The sequence below is a fragment of the Setaria viridis genome, chromosome 2 (assembly GCF_005286985.2).
Source record: "Setaria viridis chromosome 2, Setaria_viridis_v4.0, whole genome shotgun sequence".
Taxonomy (NCBI): Eukaryota; Viridiplantae; Streptophyta; class Magnoliopsida; order Poales; family Poaceae; genus Setaria; species Setaria viridis.
In genome coordinates this window covers 26,273,635-26,297,854 of record NC_048264.2, presented here as the reverse complement: position 1 = coordinate 26,297,854, position 24,220 = coordinate 26,273,635, and the positions used below count along the sequence as shown (strand labels likewise).

The window sequence follows — 24,220 nt, the reverse complement described above, 5'->3', positions numbered from 1 at the left end:
GTCTACATCCCATTGCATTGTTATTGGGTTAATCAACTCATCAACCGTAGACACCAAATTATTTCCCCTGGCCGTTTGAACTTTTAGATTGTGGCTACCTGGAATCCAGTTGTCTTCCCAAATATTTATTTGTGTACCATCCCCCACTCTCCAAATATATCCATGCTTGAAGCACTCAAGCCCAGCTAGAATACTTTGCCAAGTGAACGAGCTCCCATTCTTGTTTCTCGCCTGTAGCAATTTGCCATTAGGATAATACCGTGCTCTAAGCACTCGTGCACACAGAGACTCCGGTTCACACAGCAGTCTCCATGCTTGTTTAGCTAACATTGCCAAATTGAAAGATTGCAGATCCCTAAACCCCATGCCTCCCTTGTCCTTCGGTAGGCACATTTTCCACCATTCTTGCCAATGCATTCTCCTGTGTTCATCGTCATCCCCCCACCAATATTGCGAGATAGCATTTGTGATTCCTTTGCAAATTGATTTCGGAATTTGAAAAACCATCATCGCATATACTGGGACGGCTTGAGCAATGGACTTGATAAGAATTTCCTTTCCTCCCAAACTCAATGTCTTCTCCTTCCATCCATTAATCCGTGTATTCACTCTATCAATTAGGTGACGGAAACAATTACTTCGGTCAAGTCCCACCAAAGCTGGCAATCCCAAATACTTGTCATTCAATGATTCCGTCATGATATTAAGGATCTGACACACCTCGGTCTTCTGGTCCGCTTCTGTATTAGCTGAAAAATAGATGCTAGACTTGGCCTCACTAATTTTCTGTCCCGAGCTTGCGCAATATCTGTTCAAGATGCTAGCAAGGCAGTCAGCATTGTTTTTATCCGCCTGCATCAAAATGAGCGAATCATCTGCAAATAGAAGATGAGAGATAGTTGGAGCATCTCTACAGACCTTCACCCCTATCAATTCACCTCTTTCTTCCGCTTTTCTTATCATGCACGACAGACCTTCAGCTACCATTAGGAATAGATAAGGTGATAATGGGTCACCTTGTCGTAATCCTCTGGACGGTGAAAAAATTTCAGATTCAACTGAGTTAAATCGCACACTATATCTGACAGATGTAACACATGCCATAACTAATTTAATCCATCTCTGATCAAATCCAAGCTTGGTCATAATTTTCTCCAGAAATACCCATTCCACTCTATCATATGCTTTTTGCATATCCAGCTTCACTGCACAAAGACCTTTCTTCCCCTTCTTCTTCTTCATTGTATGGATGCACTCATAGGCTAACAGAATATTATCTGTAATTAATCTTCCCGGCACAAATGCACTTTGATGATCATCAATAATCTCAGGTAGAAAAGCTTTTAGTCTTTGTGCTAACATCTTAGAGATAATCTTGTACACCACGTTACACAGAGAGATGGGACGGAACTGAGTTACCTTGTCAGGATTATCGATTTTTGGAATCAAGACAATAGTGGTGTCATTCCATCCCATTGGGATCATAGCATTCTGTATAGCTCCCAGCACCTCCTCCACCAGGTCGTCCTCCAACATGCCCCAGAACCTTTTGAAGAAAATAGCATGGAGGCCATCAGGTCCTGGGGCCTTTAAGTCCCCAATACTGAATAAAGCCTTCTTCACTTCCTCCTTTGTAAATGGAGCTAACAGAGATTGGTTCATATGCGTTGTTACTCTCCTATCCACATCAGCCAAGAGCCCCTCCTCAATCTCCTGGACTTCGCTTGTAAACAATGTAGAAAAATATTCTTTGATCATTGCCCCCATCATTGTATTATCTTCATGTCTCACCCCTTCCTCATCCACCAGACCTTTTATCAAATTTTTCCTCTTCCGGCTAGACGCGTGGTGATGAAAGAAATTAGTATTTCTATCACCATGCTTAAGCCAGTTTGCGCGCGCCCTCTGCACCCAATAAATCTCCTCTTGTTCCAGTAACAACTCTAGTTGGAGAAGGATCTCCTTTTGAGCTGCAACAGATTGGTCTGTCATTTTTCCTCGCCTCAGCACCTCCAACTCACGCTTGAGTTTCTTAATTCGGTGGACAGGTTGCTTCAGAACCTCCTTGTCCCAAACATGCAGGTCAGAGTGTATCATATTCACTTTTGTCATTAGCGGTGACCCCTGGCCCTGGGCCACGGCTCTTGTCCATGCAGTGTGAACAATCTCATGGACTGACTCCTCCTTAAGCCATCTGGCTTCAAATCGCTTCGGGCTCCCACCTGCTGACACCCGGAGAGTATCAGCCTGGTCAGTATCGACTATCAACGGCCGGTGATCTGACTTAATCGTTTCCCCATTTGCCAAACTTGCCTTGGGGAACAGGTTACTCCATTGAGCATTGGTTACGCCCCGATCGAGACGCTCCCTTATCTTCCCCCGTTGCCATGTAAACATGTCACCCGAGTACCCCATATCCACTAGATCACAGTCATGCAGAGCGTCGTGAAAATCCTGCATCTGTTTTTGAGACCGAGCCCTCCCTCCTTCCTTCTCAAAATGAAAAAGGATTTCATTAAAATCTCCTACCGCCAGCCATGGCAAGGAACTACAACTCTTTAGGTGACGTAAAGCCTCCCAAGTGCGGTATTTATGGTCCCAAATTGGCTCACCATAAATTCCAGATAATCTCCATTGCTCCCCCTCGCCCACAGCTACATCAATGTAGTACTGAGAAACATTCAACTGCTTTATTACCACCTCTTTTTTCCACAACAGTAACAGCCCTCCGCTCCTGCCATCACTTTCGTGGATGATGAACTTATCACACCCCAATCGCCTTCTCAGATTCTCTGCCTTTGCTTTCCCCAGATGAGTCTCAGACAGAAAGAGAATATCTGGTTTTTCTCGCTTCTGGACCTCCAGAAGCGCACGAACTGCCCGGAGACTAGCCAATCCCCGGCAGTTCCAAGCTAAGATTTTCATTGCTCCCGGCCACTCTCCTCGAAGGAGAGCGCCGATCTAGTAATTGTGTTTGTTAGACTTCCTTCTCCCCCATCAGTTGTTCTTGGCCTCTTCTTCTCCTGCTCCTTCAATGGGCTAATTATGTCTCCACTCAATATTATTTGCATATTATCTGTACCCTTGACAGAACCATCTTGCTCTTTGGCTTGTACTTTACTAAGGTCGTCATCATCGCCAACCGAGTCATCCATGTCATCAGGATTCACATCAAACCATGGTCCTCCTCTTGCTCCACCTCTACCTCTCCCTCTCCCACGACCTCTACCACGGCCACTACTATAGTCCTCCCGGCCCATCACCATTGCATTGAAAGGAACTCTAAGCCAATCTCCCCACTGGCAACTTGCTTTGCTATGCACCCCATCACCACATTCAGTTACATCGTGATCCAAAACACCACAGTAGAAACAGAAGTTTGGAATCTTTTCATACTGAACCAAATACATCTTTCTCTCCTTTAGCGTAATCGGTACCACCCGAACTAGAGGCTTATTCAGATCAAGCCACACCTTTGTACGCAGATATGGAGTGGTGTTAATCTTGCCCTCATTCACCACCACATTAATAATATCACCCACCTTTTTAGCTACCTTCTCTGCTAAATCTCGCTTCTTCATCAACCCTTCCGGCACACCTTGGATCCTCGCCCAAACTGGAATTCTATCCAGCTTGTACTCCGAAACATTAGTAAAACCATCATACTCCTCCATCACAATCGCTGCCCCACGAAACAGCCATGGACTCCCATCCATCACTTTCGTCCAATCGCCGAGACAATGAAACTGGACTAGGAATAAATTTGGACCCCGAATTTTGAAGATTACTTCCTTTGCTGCAGCCCAGGCATTACGCATAGCGCTGAACAAAGCAGCATGGCTGAAAGGCTTGGAAGTATGAACCCTAAAAAGGGCAAGCCAGCGCACATCCTTCACCAATTCATCAAACTCGTCTGAGAAATCAAGATCTTCATCTTCTTCTCCTTGTAGATTCAGCCCCTCCAGCCTCTCCTCCAGACTCAGTTCACCCTCGCCATCGACACCCATCGCCACGTCCTTCCCCTTCCCCTTCTCCCTCGTTTCCTTCTCTGCCATGCAACCCGTGGTGATAGCTCCCAGGCTCCTCGCGGGGATTTGGATGGAGGGGTTACGTAGATCGCTCGCTTTTTTGTTGGACTCCGACGTCGCCGCCGGAGGAAGTCGAAACCCTAGAACAGGGGATAGGAAACGTTGCAGTTGATTGTGCACACCTTAGTACGTGTTTGTTAATCTTTGCTGCAGAATGCCAGAATGCAATAGTCATAACGAATAGGCTGTTGATTTCAAATCGATTGCTAAGGTAGGGAAGGTCACTAGCTGTTCACCAATTTCAAGACCTCTCTCGTTGATGGCCATTGCAACCAAAATAGGCTTTTACCATTTCTGCATCTGATGTCGGGACGCTTGATGTGCCTCGGTTTGCAGTCAGCAAACGTTCAGCCTTCTTTTCTTTATAAAGGATGTCTTCTAGCCCGTAAAAGAATCAAAATTTGACACTGCTAAAGCTGAAGTAAACTGGATTGCTGCAACTTTATTGGCTTTATATTTACGGAGACAGCTCAATATGCTGTAACAGCATCCTGACGCTGATGATCCTCCTAGCAGCTAGAGTTTACATCATGCAGAGTAATTATGCCGGCTGACCTTACAGATGATGACAGTGATGTGTTAAGTGTTGCTGGTGCTGGTGGTGACTCATCCACTCACTGAAGTGGGCCTCATGCTATGCTCCAGAGTGTAAAATCCTCGGCGACGGTACACGGTAGCTGTCTCTTTAGCTTCTTAAGTGTATTTTTTTTAGGAACATCTTCTTAAGTGTATTACCTCTTTGGTTTGGCTTCTAAACCTGTTTGCTACTCGAAAAGCCAAAAGCCAATCAAAGAGGTTAGCTTCCTCTCAACAATTTTCACGGCACCTAGGGACTTGCTTCCACGTTGTGGGATCAACGTTTTCGTGAAAATTACCCACGTGCCACTGGTTATGTTCTACCGGTTCATTCTTTCCCCCTCCCCCCTCCCGCGCGACCCCTCTCCGTCTCGAGTGCCCGACACGCGCACACGATGCCGCGCTAGGGTTCTTGCGGTGGCGGTGGCGACCCTTCAGCCCGCGTATCCCCTTCCTCAACTCCGACCTCGACCCGACGACGACCACGCCTTGACCCCCGGCGACCATCCTCAGATCTCGGCCGGCCACCCCCCAACTCCGGCTGGCCACACCCCTTCCTCAAATCCGGCTGTCCACCGTTGGCCTGGACTCCAACGGCCACCCCCGGTCTCGACTCTGGCCGCCTAGCCCCGGCCTTGACTCCGGCTGGACACCCCCTTCCTCAACTCCGGCCACCCACTGTCATCCTCAACTCCGGACGCCCACCGCCGGCCTCGACTCCAGCTGGACACCCCTTCCTCGACTCCGCTATCATTCCCTCTGCAGGTAGGTAGCTCTTCTTGCTCTTGGTTCCTTTCTGTATCAAAGTAGATATTGTTACGCATCAATTCATGGCAAAAAATGAGGACATGATACACTTGAACATCAGTAATTGTGTGCCATTTTTTTTATTTAAGAATGGGTGACAAGGCAGAGTGGGGTAATTTCTTTGTGAGACATTTGATTGATGCCTATAAAGGAGAGATAGAAGCTGGGAATAAGCTGATAGGACTTTTCACTGGTTGTGGTTGGAAAAATCTTGTATCCAAGTTTGCGGAAAAATTAGGGGATAACCAGATAAAAAATAATTTAAGAACAAGTTAGACAATATGAAAAAGGAATATTCATGGTTCATGGAGTTCAAGAATTCTGCCACTGGTCTTGGATGGAACGAGGCAAAGCAAACTGTTGATTGCTCAAAAAGAATGGTGGGATGAACACCTTGCTGTAATTTAGATAGTTATGTTGACGGATGGCATCATTGTATGCGCCCATATCACCATTATTGATGCAAAACTTATAAAATTTAATTTTATAAGTTCTAAAATATTCAATTTACATGCCAATCAAGTGAGTACAATAGGCTTTTAGGAGCAATTTGCATATAAATAGTCTCCCAGGTCTTTAGAGGCATTATAGATATTTCCTACCAAACATACAGTTTCATTGTTGTTTCAACCAAGCAGCTTTCAGCTTTTTCCACAGCTCACAAGCCACATCATCTTTTCCATACCTCATAACCCATAATAACTTTTTCACAGCTCACGGTCCAACCAAACAGAGCCTCACACCATGTGACTTCATTTCGTTTTAATAGCAATGACTTCATCACAACCACACGCTGTTTGAAGCTTCCGTTTGCAACAAGGGAATATGCGTTATTTGACACCGTAAAGGTTTCTTATTCCTTGTACGGAATTGCGAAGCCGGACTCCAAACACAACGACATTCCTTGTACGTAGAAGTACAGTCAGGGGAAGACCTTGTACGCACATGTGCATTACTTCTAGTTGGGCCGAATATATCAAGAACAAACCCATGGGCTGATCTAACTCCTTGATCTTGCTCGCCTCCGTCTCCTCCTCGCTCCGATGGACCTGCCCCGATCTTCCTTCCCTTCCCATAATCCCATGCTCGATCGGCTCGGCTGACCCCAAACCCTAGGACAGCCAGCCGCAGGCACCCCTAAAAAAACTGATGTGTTTTCTTGGCGGTTATTAGAAATGTTTTACAAATGGACTTCAAGGTGCATGAATGTGTTAAAGAGGCCGTGACCGCTTGATTTGACTATATTTGAAGATACTTCAATAAATCGCGCTTAGAGTGTGGAAGCAAGTTCCCTGCATTGAAGTACTGTCAATGTTGGGGGAGGAGTTGCTCATGTGGATGTTGGCTGGGGATAGAGGAGTTTCTCATCTCCTTACCATGGTGCCTTCCACAATTTAGTTTCAGCAGTAGTCTTGTAGGGTCTGGTCCTTCCTTTTGTGTTAAAAGGGTGAGTAGTTTTTGGCAAAGTGTTTGGTGTTTCGTTTTTAAAAACCTGTCTATATCCTGGGTTTTTCCTATAAATCCTTTCTTCTTAATATATTGATGTGCAGCTCTCTTGCGTGTTTGAGAAAAAAATGTATGACTATATGTTTAGGTCAGGTGAAGAAGATGACAATTGCGTCCGCGTACTGCATGTGGCCACCCGAGGAAAGGGCCGCTGGGAGAAGGAAGAAGCGGCGCGCTGGAGGAGGGGGGGGAGGAGGAGGAGAGGAGGGGGAGGAGAAGGAGGAAGACGGCGTGATCGCGTGGGCCTACGGCGCAGAGGAGTGCTGGCGCTAGCGGCGAGAAGGCCGGTGCGCTGCGGTGCCGCCAAGGCTCGAGGCGAAACGCGGTGTTTGGCGGTGGCACGGTTGGGGTGGCTTGCACGGGGCCTTGCTGGCGGCGCTATGGTGGTGCGGCTAGCGGCGGCCTGCACAGGGGGAGCCGGCTGCGCCATGGAGGTGTGGCTGGTGGCTTCGAGTCAGGTGACTGCGATGACAAGGGCAGCTTGCCGGCTACACAGACGACGGCGTGCAACCGGATCCTGTGGTCATGTGATGTGAGGAGGCCAGCAGTGCAGGCCAGCATGTGGAGGAGGCTGGAAGCCGACGTTTAGAGTGAGCGAGTGGAGCCGCTAGAGGAGGAAATGCGGAGGAGGCGCTAGAGGAGGAGATCGTGAGAAGCGCGACGGCTGGCAGCGGCTGGTGGAGCGCGGAGGTGGAGGCATGGTGGCGGGGCATGTAGAGGCGCCGCTCTGGCTAAGCGGCTCTGGGTGTGGTCTGCGAGTGCCAAGCTGAGAACGTGCAGCGATGGATTGGAATGCTTCGGGCGAAAGTCCTCGCCGACCTTCATGCCAATGCAGATGACGACGGCATCCTAGGCTGTCGTTTTTCCTGTTGGGAGCGTCATCTTGGAGCTACAACTCTCCTGCACGGAGTTTCTCCAGGTGAAAACCCTGTCTAGATCCTGGACGAGCGATGATGGCGCCACTGGCGTCGTGCCCTCCTTGGAGGTGTCATCTCTGGAGACCCGACTCGACTTGGCATCATGGATCCATTGGGCGGCAATAGCTGGTGGCGGCAATCCCGCCGTGTGGCAAGCTTGAAGGGGGCTGCTGAGCTCACGTGGTGGCAATCACAGTCATGGTGGTGGCTAGGGGTTGTTGTACGGTTGTTGACTGGCTGCTTGCAACTGATCATGGCGGCTGGCGTTGCTTAGCAACGGTCAGTGCGGCGTGGGACTGCGTCCGAGGACGGTGCTTGCGGCAACGGCATCGTGAGACGACTAGGTTTGCAGCGGACTGCGGGTGGTTTTTCAGCTCGGTTGGGCCATCTGGTGCGATACATCGTCGAAAGACGGCGCAAGCGACATACTTGGCTCGCTGAAGTGGCGGCGAAGGCTATGTGCGCGGGTAAAGCAACGAGGAGAGGCCGACCTGCGGCAGCGGCTCAGCTGTTTAATGGAGATCTGGGGAAGCGGGGCAACATCGCTTCCCACACTGACAGCGATAAAAGAAACGGATCCGTGACGTGGAGTACTGGGGCAGGTGTGGCGAGGCCCCTCCATGTGGTGTTTTCTCCGAGGCGACAAGAGCGAGATGGAGTCCAACGATGGATGTGGCGAGGCCCCCGCGCGTTGTGTCATCGTGGTGGCGACTGCGAGACAGCCTACAAGAGACCCGAATTCGGTGGTATCACTCTGTCAGGTGGAGTGTGGTGTTTGCAGCGGTACTTCGGCGGAGGATCCTGTATGGCGATGGCCTTCTCGGTGGGGTGCAGTCTGCTTCCCTCAGGTTTCCCATCGATGCAGGGCTACCCATGGAGGTTTCGGCGCCGCGCGAGTGAAGTGGTTACCTATGTTGACGTCCCAATCCAACAGGGCAGCCCTTTCTTTGTTTTGTTTTCTTTTCTTTTTCCTACCTATAGCCCCTGTAGTCTTGTATTACCTTCCCTATTAATTAATACAAGCCCGGCAATCTCTGCCGGGCCTTCAGTTCAAAAAAAAAAGTTACTTTGAAAAGTGAGGACATAGCAACAAAATAAGATAGCCATGCTTGTTTTAAATGGCTCTAGCATATATCCTTTTTGCTCATGTTAGGATTGCAAGCTTCTTTTTATAACAGAACTCCCTACTCCAAATAAACCTATCACTAGCTAACATTATTTACTATAACATCTTTTAAAGTTGTGATTTTAATTGAAGTCGGCCAATATTTCAGTTAAAATTTTTGATAAAGCCTATCAGTAACAGATTTACGATACATCACTAGGTATTCTAAGGTCATATAAACAGGGTAGCAGGCTTCACATCACTATATTGGCATTGTACCTTCTAGTCCTTTAGATATATGTCGAAATTTCTATACAACAACTGAGAGTTGCTACAATTTAGCATCAAAATGCTTAGAGGAACCACTTACTATATGCCTGACGAGTAATGACTATAATTTTGATGGAGAGTTACCATAATTTACCATTAACTAAATTACGATAACCATGTGAGTTGTTACCAAAATTTGGTGTCAAGATGCTCTAGGAAACCGGTTACTATGTTTCTCAAAAAAGAAAAAAAATGGACCAGTTACCATAACAACATGACACATTTACCAGGAACAAATTCGTAACTACTACGGTGGTGTCAATGGTCAAGTTAGCACAACTGCATTTACTATAATCCAACATGCTCGACCATGGGAATATGATGTAAGACAAATAGACAATGGTTAAAAGATGTAATACAAAGGAATGGTATACCATGACATATAGATTAAGTTGTATCACAAGACGTGTACATCGATCCATCTTGCCATCAGAAATGAAACAGAAAAAGTATATTAGGTAAGACACTAGGTCTCCATTTATTTAACCCCAGGACTAGAAGATCGTGGCCTGTACGCTACAAGTTATGGCTGGAAGCTTGTTGGCCGGTGTTCAGTGACCGGTAAATATTAAAAGAGCAGCTCCTTTTCCAGCATATGTAGTGATTTAAAATTAGAACGAATGAACTACATGAATGAGAGCAAGCAGGATTAAACCAAGTATGGTAATGACATGATGATCAGATACTGATAAACAATGTTTTGCCTACTGAACACAATTAATGATCAGAGTGCCCTACTAAAAATCTTACAATGTTTATCATATCAACATAATTGTTCAGACAAAAATATGAAAAGACAACCATCATCTCAAGTCACCACAATGGCTTCAAGTTACTACATTGGAATTTACTACAATGGTGGAAGTATATCAATTACTATTCCAACTGTCACCGTTCAAATTAAAACAGTTTCAGTTTGGTCGTGATGCCATAAAATTCCCAATGACAGTATTATAACATGATACAATCTGAATGGGTTCGCCATCATAACAGGGCATGGTGCCTGAACAGTTATCAAAATAATCCTATAAACAGATGAGGGTACTGAAAATAGTACGACTGCAGAACTGCTAGGCTAGGAAAAAAAAATCAACACTTCCAGTGCATCTTGTCCCACATGATTACTGCAGGAGAAAGACTAGATAACATATCCGTGAACACATACCTATGTGATATAGCTGATTAAGACATGGAGACAAGAAATGATTTTGAACACATACAACAGGCGGCCTCCTCCTTCTTGTGCTACCGCACCGGAAACAACCGCCATAGCCGGCAGTTCCCATAGCGTCGAGGTCGACATGGACGACACCCACCACGAGTTCGCTGAAATGCCCTCAAGTTAGTATCGTATAAAGTTTTGATTTCTCGAGATTTTGAGGGAATCTTCAGGTAGATTTTATTGCGTTCGAATTTTTGTGGAATTTTGAGCTCTCTTTATTTTATTCATGAGTAATCAATCTTGTACTGCTGCCATTCATCGTGCTACTCGTCCAGCTCCGATCAAGTTGCCCGTGTGCTGTGTGGCTGGCAGAGGCGCGAAGAGGAGGCTAACTAGATTGCGATGCTGGTGGATGCCAAGGGATTGACTTAATCAGGTAGTCGTCTCACCACTTGTCACTGATGCATGCCAGGTGCTTGATAAAATTACTGAATGATAGCATTGTGCTTTGACTGTCAGGTTCTGGTGAAATTACCCATTGAAAGAGCTGTGCTTTGATCGGGATGAAACTACCCAATGAAAGAATTGTGTCTGCCCATCACCAACAATGAGGGCAGCAGGATCACATAGACAACCACCGCTTAGGTAAATAGACTTCTGTGAACACACAAGATTCTGAATTGCGTGTACTCATCAGACACACTTGCAGTTGAGCATAATCCTTACTCACCACCCAAACTGGCAATTGAGTGTGATCCTGAACAATTGTTTTTTCATTGTGTACCAGGAGTCCAGTACAACAAGTATAATCTTTGAGAGAACAATGTAGATTTGCACCACTGCTGGAGGTGAAGTTTAAAAGATTTTGACTTTGCCTCTTAATCAATTTACGTATACAATTTCATTATACTAGAACATACGATGATGTTCAATAGCTTTGTATTTTATTATCTTTCTGTTTTTTTATCAATTCATTTTTTTCACTACCATTACACTATAAATTTTGCATGTACAGAAGGTATGCTTAAGTTTCTTAGAAATATTATATTTATATTTTCTACAATGAGTATTGTAAATAAATGTGTAAGAATGGAATGAACCATCTGTTGTCTGAATAGCAAGGAGGAATTGAAATTTTTCTATAGCTATTTTTTTATTCTCAGCTTACTGTTCCTTGCATTGAACTCTATGTCCATGTTTTATTTTGCGAAACAACTCTATGTCAATGTTTGGAACCAACCATTTGTGTTCGTATCGAATAGGTCGACAGTGATAGCCAAATGAGGTAGGCAGCATGTGTATTACGTGGGCTTCGGGGTCCTCCAGCATGGCTTTGCGTCCTTCAAGATGCGCACACCTGGCTGACTTCTGACGAGGAGGGGGAGGACCTCTTCAACTACTATGCTTTCACCACTTCTCTTTTTTGTTCTGTAGCGCACAAAATCTATGCCTTTTCTATTTTGCTCCTTCTGTAGTGTAACTGGTCCATTGAATTCTAAGTTTTGGATGGTAGGCCATAGGCATGAAGTTGTTGCCTGATTGCTAGAGAGTTAAGGCCAATTCTGCAATTAATCGGGAAATATGCTCAGTCTGTTTGGGTAAAACTGGATTAGGTCTAAATTCTTACAATTTATACAAATTTGAATTGAATCACAAAAGATCTACTACCCAAACAGGACCTCGGACCCAGTTAAGTTAAGCCTGCATTCTTGTGTTCAGCATATTCTGCAGCCGAAGGAGCGAAATCTTGAACAGCGACATCGAGTAACTGTTAGAATATAGGAAGCTACCTACTGTGGGTGCCAGTGCTAGAACCTGGAAGTCAAGAGCAGTAAAGGAATTACGAGTCACATCAACACCTTGTTAGAATTTAGGAAGCTTCTTAGGCTTGTGTGAGCTTTGGTTTATTGGTAATAGTGAGTGTTGTAGTTTATGATGTCATCTATTAATAAGCCTGATTCAAATATGATTATGTTCCCTAGACCATTTTGCTTTGTATGGACTCTCTAGCTGGATGTCTTGATTTACTTGCATCATTGGACTGCAAGCATATGTTTTGTGCTTGTAACCACCATCATTGTTTTGAGCAATTAGATTTTTAATAATATGAACCAAATTTGACCAAGTTAGCATGGAACTTGTCAGAAAATTCAAAGTGTCCAAGATCTGGAAAATGACATCGATGTAAGTAACTGGTCGAACTGCTATTTTCCTTTTTTGTGAAATAGCTTAGAAGAAGTAAAAAAGAAATGAGCTTAGTCTTGTTGTTAGTTATGTATATGTCGCATTGCAAAACTTCATGCATATGCACATGAGGCACAATTATTGTTTCATGACATATATGAAGCGATTTGAAGTGCTTAATTATTCTTATTTTTCTGCAATTGGGAAGTATTCCTCTAATGACGATAGATTCTGGTCTTGAACAATGGTCTTGAGGATCTTTTATCAAGATTTTGTTATCCTTGTAGGCATAACATATCTGTTTTTTTTTAAACATGCTTATGTATCTACATTATTGATACCTTGCAGGTGCTTGTGAAACAAGCAGGACCAAAACTTCAAGATAGTGCAAGTTAATGAAATCCTTTTGTCTAAGATTTAGCTATTAGCCTATTCTATATGTTTCTCCGCAATGTGTTATGTGTTAATTATGTGAACAACCAGTCAGCTGCCACTACATAGAGGCTTATTGTTTGCATCAATGCCTTTTGATTTAAAGAAAATTAGGTGGTCTTTTGGTTTCCCGGCATATTTGGTGCATTCAAACAGATTCTAAGCGTAGAAAGGGAGAATTGTGACATTACAGTGGCTGAGAAACAATGTTTTACTGAATCTCGTAATTTGCTAGCTCCGGATTGTTCAGGAATAAAACAACACTCTATGTGGTAATATGGAATTTGCAAACTTTCTAGGCTTGTGTGCAAAAATCTGGCTTATTGATTCAAGGTAAATTTTGTGAATTCGAATCGATTCCAGTTATGTACAACCATTAGCCTTGTTGTTTCAACCGCAGAATTTCCTAAGAATACTGCTTGATTCAATCCTCCATGCTGTAATTAGGCTCTCTCTCTAGCATATCAGTTCAATCCTGTTCTCTATGTGTTCTGCAGTGTTTTTCTTTGGGATGTTATGTAAAATGCCTCCGGCCAGGCTTTTGAAGGTGTCAGATAGCACGTCGGGAAGTGGCTTTCAATCGGTGCAGATTTTTGTGGCTTTTTTTGAAATGAGGGGCTAAGTTCTTTGGATCATTGGCATATGCTGCCCATATCCATGATGACAACACCTGAAGGTAAACCATTACATTATTGATAATTCCATCTAAAGTATTGCTTGTGCATCAAAACTGATGTGTTTTTTTGGCAGTTGTTAGAAATGTTTTAAGGTGCATGAATGTGTTAAAGAGGCCGTGGCCTCTCGATTTGACTATATTCGAAGATACTTCGATACACCGCGCTTAGAGTCTGGAAGCAACTTCCCTGCATTGAAGTACTATCAATGTTGGGGGAGGTGTTGCTCATGTGGAAGCTGGCTGGGGATAGAGGAGTTTCTCATCTCCTTGCCATGGTGCCTTCCACAATTTAGTTTTAGCAGTAGCCTTGTAGGGTCTGTTCCTCCTTTTGTGTTAAAAGGGTGAGTAGTTTTTTGTAAAGTGTTTGGTGTTTGGTTTTTGTAAAACTTGGCTATATGCTGGGTGTTTCCTATAAATCCTTTCTTCTTGATATATTGATGCGCAGCTCTCCTGCGTGTTTGAGAAAAAAAAATATGACTATATGTTTAGATCAGGTGAAGAAGATGATAATTGCATCCGCGTACTATAGCCCAACTGGCAATTGTCCAAACGTTTCCTTTTCATAATCATCAAAATTTCAGTTTCCATATATCGAAACACCATGTAAAATGTGGCAGAACCACCCAAATTAACCCGGCTAAAGTGTTCTCAACGTCGCCTCAGATGCGAACCACATTTTAATCAAGTCAATTCGGCAGTCCGTCGGGTTATACCCGATAAACCACTTGTTTCGGATCGAATGAAAAGCATCGCACACGAAGGCGAGTCCAGAGATTACAACATTCCAGTACTTAAAACATAGATCCGAATTAAGTTATTACACATCCATTGTTCAAAAGTGCATAAGTGAAATGTTTAGAGTTTCAAAGCAGCGGAAAAACGATAACAACTACACGTCGAGACAAAATATCACGGCGAAGCCAACCATGATATCAATAACTGCGATCCTCGCCATCCGAGGATGGGTCCCACTCGATCGTCCAACCATTAGGGAGCTGGGTCAGCCAAGTCAAGCTAGTAGCACAATCATCAACATATATCATATTACCTGAAAAGATAAGCCACAAGTAAGGCTGAGTATACTAATACTCAGCAAGACTTAACCGTCGGGTGGTAACTACTCCACCAACTTCTAGACATGCAAGACTTTTTAGCTGAGGGGTTTGTTTGCCAAAAGCATCTAAAGGTGGATCCTTACTTTCAAGTTTTAGCATCAGGTTCTAGTTGATTATCCATTCTAGGTAAGCACCTATTCTAAGCAAACATGTGATCAAGCAATTTAATTCAAGCATCAGTATTATTCATCACCATTTGTTCTTCTTCTTACTCAGTGCAGATGCGCAGTCAAGTAGTCTCAAACTGTGAGAGGCAGACGATTCGAATTGAGTTTTTAAACCTTGCAAGGTGAACTTAACCCCATGATATATGCTACTGTCGCACCGGGTTCACATATATCAGCCGTCCCCATCAATTCACGGCGTTTGTCCAGAGCCCACTTCCCTTGGCATACAATGCCCCAACGGTCCCGGAACGACGCTGTACCGAGGCTACACTTGTATCCACATGAGGCCTCATGGGAACTCGGTTCCAGAGAGAGCAGGGTAAAGGTCCACACCGGTTCAATCAGGTACTAGGCTTCCCCATCCCATACTAGATATGAGATTAGTACTTTCAAACACTTGACCACTGTTCTAACACATCTCAACCTTAGAAGTTTTCCACTAGAAAGATAGGGCAAACAACATCCACCAAAACATAACATATAGCCCAGCCCGGCCTGTCAATCCTTATGATTGCAACATAAGTAATCAGGCAACTCCGATAGCTCGCGAGTGATAGGAAATCACACGACTTTTACCGTGTCCCTATTTAGCATTGCAACTACTCGCCTTAACATACTAGTATTCAGCACATAGGTACCTAGGATCATGCAACTAGGGTCTCAAGCAACTCCTATAAACTTAATGTACAAACATATCTAGCATAAGTAGTGCATAATTTTAGAAATCAGGATTATGCTCCGTGGCTTGCCTTCTTGCTCTAAGTTAGCCTTGGGCTCTTCTGAACATTGGTCTGGGCCTTGGTTCATCTCGATCACATTCAGAACAGCGAGAGAGTGTCCTTCTTCACGTTCTAGGCCGATCTCGTTCCGTCATCGAAGTTAGCTTCTACACGAGATGCATATGTATAAGATTTCATTTATAAACATTCATGATGTAGGTTGCATCTCATAAACAGTGTAAAATCCCACGGTGCACTTCGAACACATTCACCTAGACAAGTATACAAACATTTCTTTTCTTCACACAACAAGTTTGGTTTGAAAGAAAATATAGCTTTTATTTAGATGGTGGTTGTTTACACATATAAGGTTTTAATAACTTAGAATTCATCAAAGAAAGGCGGTGGTCATTTTGGTGTTGTTCATCATTCATTTGGAAAAAATTATCTAGTTTTTGAACATAACTAAGCATTTAGTATTTTACCCTTTCTAACTTAGCAATTGTTACTATGCATTTAACCAGCTATTAAACTTGAATAAAAGATCCTGGTAGAATCTAATAAGATATGGTGTTGAAATTTTTACAGAAGCTTCATAATCACACCAATGATCTACTGTAAAAAATTGGGACTTATTTGACTTCTACAAAAATTATTAACATTAAAACAATACCCTATGTTAGATTTCATAGATCTATTTTTATCTCGAGTTTTAGAGGCCATCTGGATCTGAGATTTTTACAGGAGGTTACCAATCCCTAACAGAGGCTACCATAAATTTTGCAAGATTTATTGGGCATGTTAACTATTTATCCTAGTTTAAGTGTATTAAACTTCATGCACTTATTTAAGCTAGACAAAACATGTATCCAATAGTAACTAGTATTTTTCCTAGGGAAACATTTGTATCAGGAACTGAACAAAAGTGATCTTGCATTTTTCTCTATTTTCTTCCCTTTATAGTATAAATAGCAAGATTTAACTAGCATTTAAGAATTGTAGATCTAAAAATACATGAACATCACCTAGACCAGTGGGACAAGTTTTAGATCTTGAACATACATGCTAGAAGTCAACTAACAAAAGTGGTTTCACATTTTTTAGAGCACTATACGATTGGCTATGCATTTATTGGCTCTCACACAAAAATAAATCGTAGCTCCTACTACAGAATAGTAATACGGACAAAAATCATTTTTGAAGTAAACTAGACATCACCTAGAACCTAGCAAAACAAGAATCACATTTTCCCCATTTTTCTATACCTTTCCAAGTTTCAGCCTTTTTAGATCTAGGAATTAAAGAAAACCAAGGTCAACTTGCAAACTAGCCCCCAGATCTAAGGTTTAATCGTGCAAAGGTCCCTGGATTTATCCCATAACCCTTTACCCTTTCTTCTTCTTTTTCCTTTCAGACCCTCACGTATACAACAGAACAAACAGGCAGAGGCACGCACGGTTCTTGGCCAGCAATGCCCAGGGCTGATGGCGATAGGGGCAAAGGAAAGGACGGCGCGGCAGGGAGAGGGGCGGCGCCCTAGGGCCAAGAGTGCTCACCAGCGGAGCTCGGGAGCATGGAGGAGCTAGTGCATAGGAGTTCCAGGAGGTAGCGATGGGGGCGGATGGGCTCGCCGTGGGGAGGACCGTCCGGCGAGGGAGGGTGGCCGGGAAGCGGCAAAACGGATGCGCGGCGGCTTGAGGATGCTGCTGGTGCTAGGAATCGGTTAGTGGCTACCCGATGGCGATGAATTTCGCCAGCAAAGAAAGGGGAAAACTTGGAGCTTGGTTACTGGCAATGGTGGTTTGGGAGGGGGAAGGCTTCCAGGAGAAGCCGGGCATGCTTTATAGATGAGGAGCAGCGCGAGGATAAGGTTGACACAGCACGTGGGCCGTGGATTGGCGGTGAGGGGTGGCGCTGGAGTTCGCCGGCCATTTGGCGGCCATGCCTGCCTACGGGAGCTCGGTCCAATGGAGGGCGAGGAGGGGCGTAGGCTTGGTCAGGGTTCATGTGGGTGACGAGCCGAGGGCCAACCGGCGAGGGGCGCCCTACTGGCGTGCCCAATCCGGCAAGGGGCGCTGCCAGTGGCCAACCGTGAGCGCACAGGTGCAAGCAGAGGAGGAAGAAAAAGACCCTGATTAGTGGGTCCGTACTTTTTTTTAACTAATTCAAATTTGTCCCCTTATTTGACCCTCTACACTTGTCCAAAAATTGCCCAAAAATACTTGTTGGAAAGATAAAATCACAAAGAATATGATGCAACAAAAATCAACTCAAGATCTGCTATGGTTTTCACGCAATTAACAAAACAAAACAGCTAAAATTAAACATTAAATGAATTTTTGGCACAAGCAAACATTTCTGAAAAATTTGGTAAAAATATTGTAAAATCACTAAATTGTATCTAGTATTTACATAAAATAAAAGGATGCATAGTTGTAAAGCAAAAATTGGGGTTTCTTCACAATTTTGAATTTTCAACAATAAACAACGATCAATTGAATTTAACAATGCATAACTTCTACTTAGTTTTTGAACATCTTCTCCACAAAATCAGAAGAAGTTCTAATAACAAAAGTTGTTTGTTTTGAAATGTTCTACTGTTGGAGGTATGCCCTAGAGGCAATCATAGAGATGATGATATTCCATTTGTATCCGTATTTTATATTGTGTTCCTTGAATATCCATTAAAGGCTACTTGAATTGATTTGCAATTCAAAAATATTGTGTTCCTTGAATATCCATTAAAGGCTACTTGAATTGATTTGCAATTATTTGAATTGTATGTGAAACTCTTTACTTGTATGGTTATTTTAAAGTTGTCCCTAGTCTGAGTTCATGTGTGGACACACATGAATATTAGACTAGTACATGTATTAGTTGATGACCATGTTTCACAAGTCATGGACATGGAGATGTCAAATTAATAATGTAGGCGTATGTGGAGACATATGCTAGGATTGACCCAACACAAGAAGTAGTTCTCTCTTTACACAACATGCACGCTTTGTCCTTAGACCTGAGATTGTCGCATGTACTCAAGATGTGGATTGTCTTACTTAGAGTCTATCAAACGCTACACTGTAACAGGGTAGTTAAAAAGGTAGCTTTCGGATTTGTCAAGAAGCATGATGTAAGGCATGGTCAAATCAAGATGGGATTTGCTTCTCTCTAATTGAGAGTGATATCTCTGGGCCCCTCGAGTGATCGGATCCGAAAATGCATGGCCATGCTATGTACGGTTAAGAGTTAACCTACAAAGGAATTCCGAATCACAGGATCGAGAAAGAGCGGTCGGCTTGGAGCTAGACCAAATATTATGAGGCAAAGGGAGTAGCAAGTACGTGATGTCGTGACGGTTCGTCTGATATGATCTTCGTGTGCGTATAGGAGTTGGCACGTCTTGCTAGAGGCCGCTACCGACTATTGGATCGAGTAGGAGTACTTAAGCCATGTCTATACGTATCCAAACCTATAGGGTCACACACTTAAGGGGTTGGAAGCCTAATTCAGATGTGATCCGAATTGAATCAGGTTTAGGAGTACTAATGGGCCTCGGACCTAGAGGCCCATCAGGAACCTCTATAAATAGAGGGGTGAGGGCGCCCTAGGGTTTCATCCCTTTGGCCGAAAAACACATCTGCCGAGCCTCCCACGCCCTCGCCCTGTTGCAACCCGCGGACCTAGCAGTCCGGCTTGCGACGCTTCCTCCCTGCATGTGTGGATACCTTGGAGGTGTTGCACCTGCAGCACTTGGACGAGCCGCCGACGAGCCACGACGAGCCGTCGATAAGCCACGACGAGCCGTGGCACGAGGAGGACCTCGCTGCACGTGGACGAGTTGCTGAGGAGCTGCTCGACGTCGATGTGATCGACTACGCTGATTAACTTCGCTGCCCTGACGCGATTTTACAACTTCCGCACCTGTGCGTCGAGTGGTAATCCCGTGATCGATATACGACAGTTTTCTTGGTTTACGCGGTAGAAAAATTTTGTTTTGCGCTAGCGTAGCCTACCTCGTATCCCAACAACAACTTTCATATTGGCAAGTTGAGTTCTTATATAAAATTTATTTTTATTTGCTTTCCAAGTGCTTTATTAAAAAGGTGTTTAACACTTAACCATTTTGATTTTGCTTTGATTTAAACTCATTTTTTCTTGATGTGGCTCCTAATTACTAGGGATGTCACATAAAATAGTGAACTACAAACTACATCCTTTCGTACTTTGCATATAGAGTGTGTTCCACAAATATGTTGACAATTAATAATGACAATTTGTTCGGATCAGCGTGTGATTCAATTCGATTAAATATGGAAATATATTATAGCTACATAAACATCTTATTTAGCTCCTTTTTATACCACGTGCATTTCCACTAGTTTCCTTGTAAGATAAAAAGAACAGGCAGAATTATACTCCGGGTCTCAAGGCGTAGGCGGTAGGCGGCCGAAGGCCACCACACGCTACACATACAACACGCATTACTAGGGATGAAAATGATCGGGAACGATACCACAAATACAGAAACTATATCGGTCGGTACGGGATTTCCCCATATTCGTGAAATAGATAAATAGAAATACGGTACAAAATGGTTATAAAATTAGTTGAATGACAACCTTTTATATTTTGCTAAATTCGGAAACGGTCGAGAACGGTACAATAAATATGGAAATGATATCGGTTGGTATGGATGTTTTCATCCCTACACATTACCCAGATTCCTTGCGAGCCTAAAGACTAAACACGAAATAAACGTGAAGGTTGCGTGAATCAATCAGCTGAGGCTTCTGTTAGCGGTTCAAAAGAAAAAAAATAGTAAAAGTTATCTGATTATCTCTAGCTGAGGCAAATGGCGTTGTTGTTATATAATCAGGGAAAAAAAAAGAAACGGAAATAATTAAAGAGAAACAAAGAAAACCCGAATGGCCTTCTGATCTGGTCATCTAATGGGCTGTGGCCCAACAGTAGCGACCCAATGAAAGGACACAGGCCCAGCCCACTTGAGAGGCTGCCGGGGAAACCCTAATCCCGTGATATATGACCCTAGCGCCGCCACACAACCCACCCGGCGGAGGAGAGCCTCTCGGCGGCGGAGAAGATGGTGTCGCTGAAGCTGCAGAAGCGCCTCGCCGCCAGCGTCCTCAAGTGCGGCAAGGGCAAGGTCTGGCTCGATCCCAATGAAGTCAGCGAGATCTCCATGGCGAACTCCCGTAAGACCACCTCCCTTTCCCCCCGCACCTCGCCCCCTCCGCGCGCCAGCCCTTGTTTCCTGTGTGGCGCCTCCGTCCATCGATCACCCGTTCCTTCCTTGGTTGCCCAGTGGGCTGGGTTAGTGGCGTACGGATAGATCTGTAGTTCTGCTCGCGTACGATTAATTTCGAGCCTATGATGATTTCGTTTAGGCCAGCGGTAAGTGGTGATTCCGCTAGTAAATCAGCTGGGCCGATCCGTTTGATAGACTGGTAGGTCCTTGTGGTTCGCTGTTGTTGAGGTTCGTACCCATCTAGATATACAAGCCAGTTTATTTTGTTGGTATAAGCAGCGATGGAAAGCTTGTTTTGTTTGCTTTGCATTGCTGCAGGTGTTCATATTAGGTCACCCACGACGTCAGTGGTAACCACCATCAAGATTGTTTATCCATTTTACTCTGATAGTGCTCTTAAATTGCATGAAGGTTGTAGTTGCTGTTGGAATTTATTACCTGTTAGCTGTGTACAGTCTAATTTGTCTGTGATGCTAGTTTAGCTGTTGAAGATATTATATGCTGAGTGATGCAGTTTTGTATGTAGTTAAAAAGCTTGAATTTTGATATTTTCCTAGTACAGCGAATGCAAGTGATGATTTGCAATGAAAGAAGCATTTCTGTTATTATGATGTATTTCCTTGTACCTGCCAAGCATATTGAATTGATGGGTTTATTACTTAGGTATGTTTCTTCAGTTTTATGTGATTCGGTAAAGTTAAAACAATTCTGCTACCCCGATTTATCATGTACGTGTCATACAGACCACAATTATGACCTTCTGGGATGCTCTGGTCTTTTGAGTTAATTCAGTTTTGATGAGTGAGAGTGTTGTGATTGGACTTGTACTCTGTGTAATGTGCTTTTGTTAAATATTGAGATTGTAATATCTTTTTCTGCTATTGACTACTGAAAGGAACATAAGTATGACCATATGCTTGGTACAAAACTTACAGGCCAGAACATCAGGAAGTTGGTTAAGGATGGTTTCATCATCAGGAAGCCTCAGAAGATCCACTCCAGGTCCCGTGCAAGGAGGGCGCATGAGGCCAAGCAGAAGGGACGCCACTCTGGATATGGTATACTGCTGCTACACTGGTTTTCCCATTTTATGTGTCTGGTACATATGTATCTGATGCTTCTTCATTTTTGAAATCCTAAAATTATATGTTAATCCAAAAACTATACAGGTAAGCGCAGGGGTACCAGGGAGGCTAGGCTCCCCACCAAGATATTGTGGATGCGTCGGATGCGGGTTCTGAGGCGCCTGCTCCGCAAGTACAGGGAGGCAAAGAAGATTGATAAACATATGTATCATGAGATGTATGTTAAGGTCAAGGGAAATAGCTTCAAGAACAAGAGGGTGCTGATGGAGAGCATCCACAAGTCAAAAGCTGAGAAGGCGAGGGAGAAGACCCTCTCTGATCAGTTCGAGGCCAGACGTGCCAAGAGCAAGGCGAGCAGAGAGAGAAAGCTTGCTAGGAGGGAGGAGAGGTTGGCCCAGGTAAGATAATGTCTTGTTAACTCAGACCTGCATTTATTTCTGAATTTGTGTGGCAACCTGCTGATTATATGACGCTGGAATGCCTTTTAATGCCCATGTGATACTAGGATTCTGAACCGGGCCTTGTGGACTAGCAAATTTGAACTGCCATTAAATAGTTATTTTTTGATCCACTGAAACATGAAAGTATGTTCTTAAAACATATTGTAGAGCCATGCATTAGTTTTATTAGTTTGTCTTAAAATGTGTGTTCTTGATCCACTTGAACATGTTACAAAAATGTTAATCTTGCTACTTGTAGAGCCACGCATTAGCTTTATTAGCTGTTACAGTAATTGTTGGAGTCGTTATTTGTTCGGAGCTGGTTTGGTAGGTTCATGTTTTTTCCCTTTAAGGCCAAGACATTTTGATCTTTTTTTTTGGTCTTTTCTTTTGTTTAGATTCCATGTTGAAATGTATGTTTCATCTTTGTTTAGGGCCCGAGGGAACCTGCAGCACCATCAGCTGCTGCTCCAGCTCCGTCTGCAGTGTAAGTGGCCTTAGTACTCCTATCGCATTCCTAGTTCCCTTGGAGTATGTAATTGTCATGCTTTCTTGATGTGTTTTCCTGTATTTCTTGTACAAGTGGCCTTTGAACTCCTTGCACATTAATAGTTTCCTTGAGTTTGTAATTATCATGTTTTGTTGATGTGTCTTCCTGCACTTTTGGGATGACAGGGCACCAAAGAAGGCGAAGAAGTGAAGGGTTGATCCGAAGCTTTAGCTTTCTGGTTCCATGACTAGCCTATAATTTTGGAGCACCTCTGAACTGTTTTTTTCTGTCATATATCCAAGCTGTCGTGTCTTGATATCTCGAATATCATATCTTCATAGCTCAGTTTGGTTGGATGGATAATGTAGTAGACTTATTTATGCAGTGTTTTCTTTGCAAGGTTTGACTCCTGGTCATTATTGTGGTGGTTTTGTTATGTTCCGCTTCACATCGAGCACTTGCCTAGTTTTAGGTTTGAATGCCAACGACAACGGTTTGTGAACATAATTATTGCTGCCTTGTGGGCTCAGTCGACCAGAATGCCCTACGGCCGTTGCAGTAAGCTCGAGCAGTCGGGCGGGCAATGTGACCAATTCCTAGTCCGTTGTGTTGGCTGTTTCAGGGGTGAAACATGAGTAGGTGCGGTTGTGTTTGTTAATCTTTGCTGCAGAATGCCAGAGTGCAATAGTCATAACGAGTAGGCTAGGGTTCTATGCAATAATCAAAATGCCTGTTGATTTCAAATCGATTGCTAAGGAAGGGAAGCTGTTCACCAATTTCAAGCCCCCTCTTCGTTGATGGCCACTGCAACCTCAATAGCCTTTTACCGTTTCTGCATTTCTGCATCTGATGTCGGGACGCTTGATGTGCCTCGGTTTGCAGTCAGCAAACGTTCAGCCTTCTTTTCTTTATAAAGGATGTCTTCTAGCCCGTAAAGAATAAAAATTTGACACTGCTAAAGCTGAAGTAAACTGCTGCAACTTATTGGCTTTATATTTACGGAGACAGCTCAATATGCTGTAACAGCATCCTGACGCTGATGATCCTCCTAGCAGCTAGAGTTTACATCATGAAGAGTAATTATGCCGGGTGACCTTGCAGATGATGATAGTGATGTGTTAAGTGTTGCTGGTGCTGGTGGTGACTCATCCACTC

The 24,220-nt window shown here is 43.9% G+C and overlaps 1 protein-coding gene and 1 long non-coding RNA gene across 2 annotated transcripts; both read left to right on the top strand.

Annotated features, from left to right (window-relative positions):
- Nucleotides 1–10,243: 10,243 nt before the first annotated feature.
- On the top strand, nucleotides 10,244–14,144 carry LOC117844828 (uncharacterized). The gene is made up of 5 exons (XR_011897495.1): nucleotides 10,244–10,721; nucleotides 10,827–10,927; nucleotides 11,011–11,136; nucleotides 11,279–13,783; nucleotides 13,858–14,144. It is a non-coding gene; the product is annotated as an uncharacterized lncRNA (long non-coding RNA).
- A 6,675-nt stretch (nucleotides 14,145–20,819) lies between these two features.
- LOC117844826 (large ribosomal subunit protein eL19x) lies at nucleotides 20,820–23,464 on the top strand. The gene is made up of 5 exons (XM_034725621.2): nucleotides 20,820–20,997; nucleotides 21,986–22,108; nucleotides 22,220–22,533; nucleotides 23,010–23,062; nucleotides 23,251–23,464. The coding sequence occupies exons 1-5, from the start codon at nucleotides 20,886–20,888 to the stop codon at nucleotides 23,273–23,275; spliced, it is 627 nt and encodes a 208-aa protein (XP_034581512.1). The 5' UTR covers nucleotides 20,820–20,885; the 3' UTR covers nucleotides 23,276–23,464.
- Nucleotides 23,465–24,220: the final 756 nt, after the last annotated feature.

What these genes read in the sequence shown, in the direction of transcription:
- LOC117844826 (XM_034725621.2), top strand. Translation starts at nt 20,886, where the DNA reads ATGGTGTCGCTGAAGCTGCAGAAGCGCCTCGCCGCCAGCGTCCTCAAG. An exon ending in GGGACGCCACTCTGGATATG is followed by an intron (nt 22,109 to 22,219) that starts GTATACTGCTGC and finishes AAAACTATACAG; the next exon opens with GTAAGCGCAGGGGTACCAGG. An exon ending in GCTCCAGCTCCGTCTGCAGT is followed by an intron (nt 23,063 to 23,250) that starts GTAAGTGGCCTT and finishes TTGGGATGACAG; the next exon opens with GGCACCAAAGAAGGCGAAGA.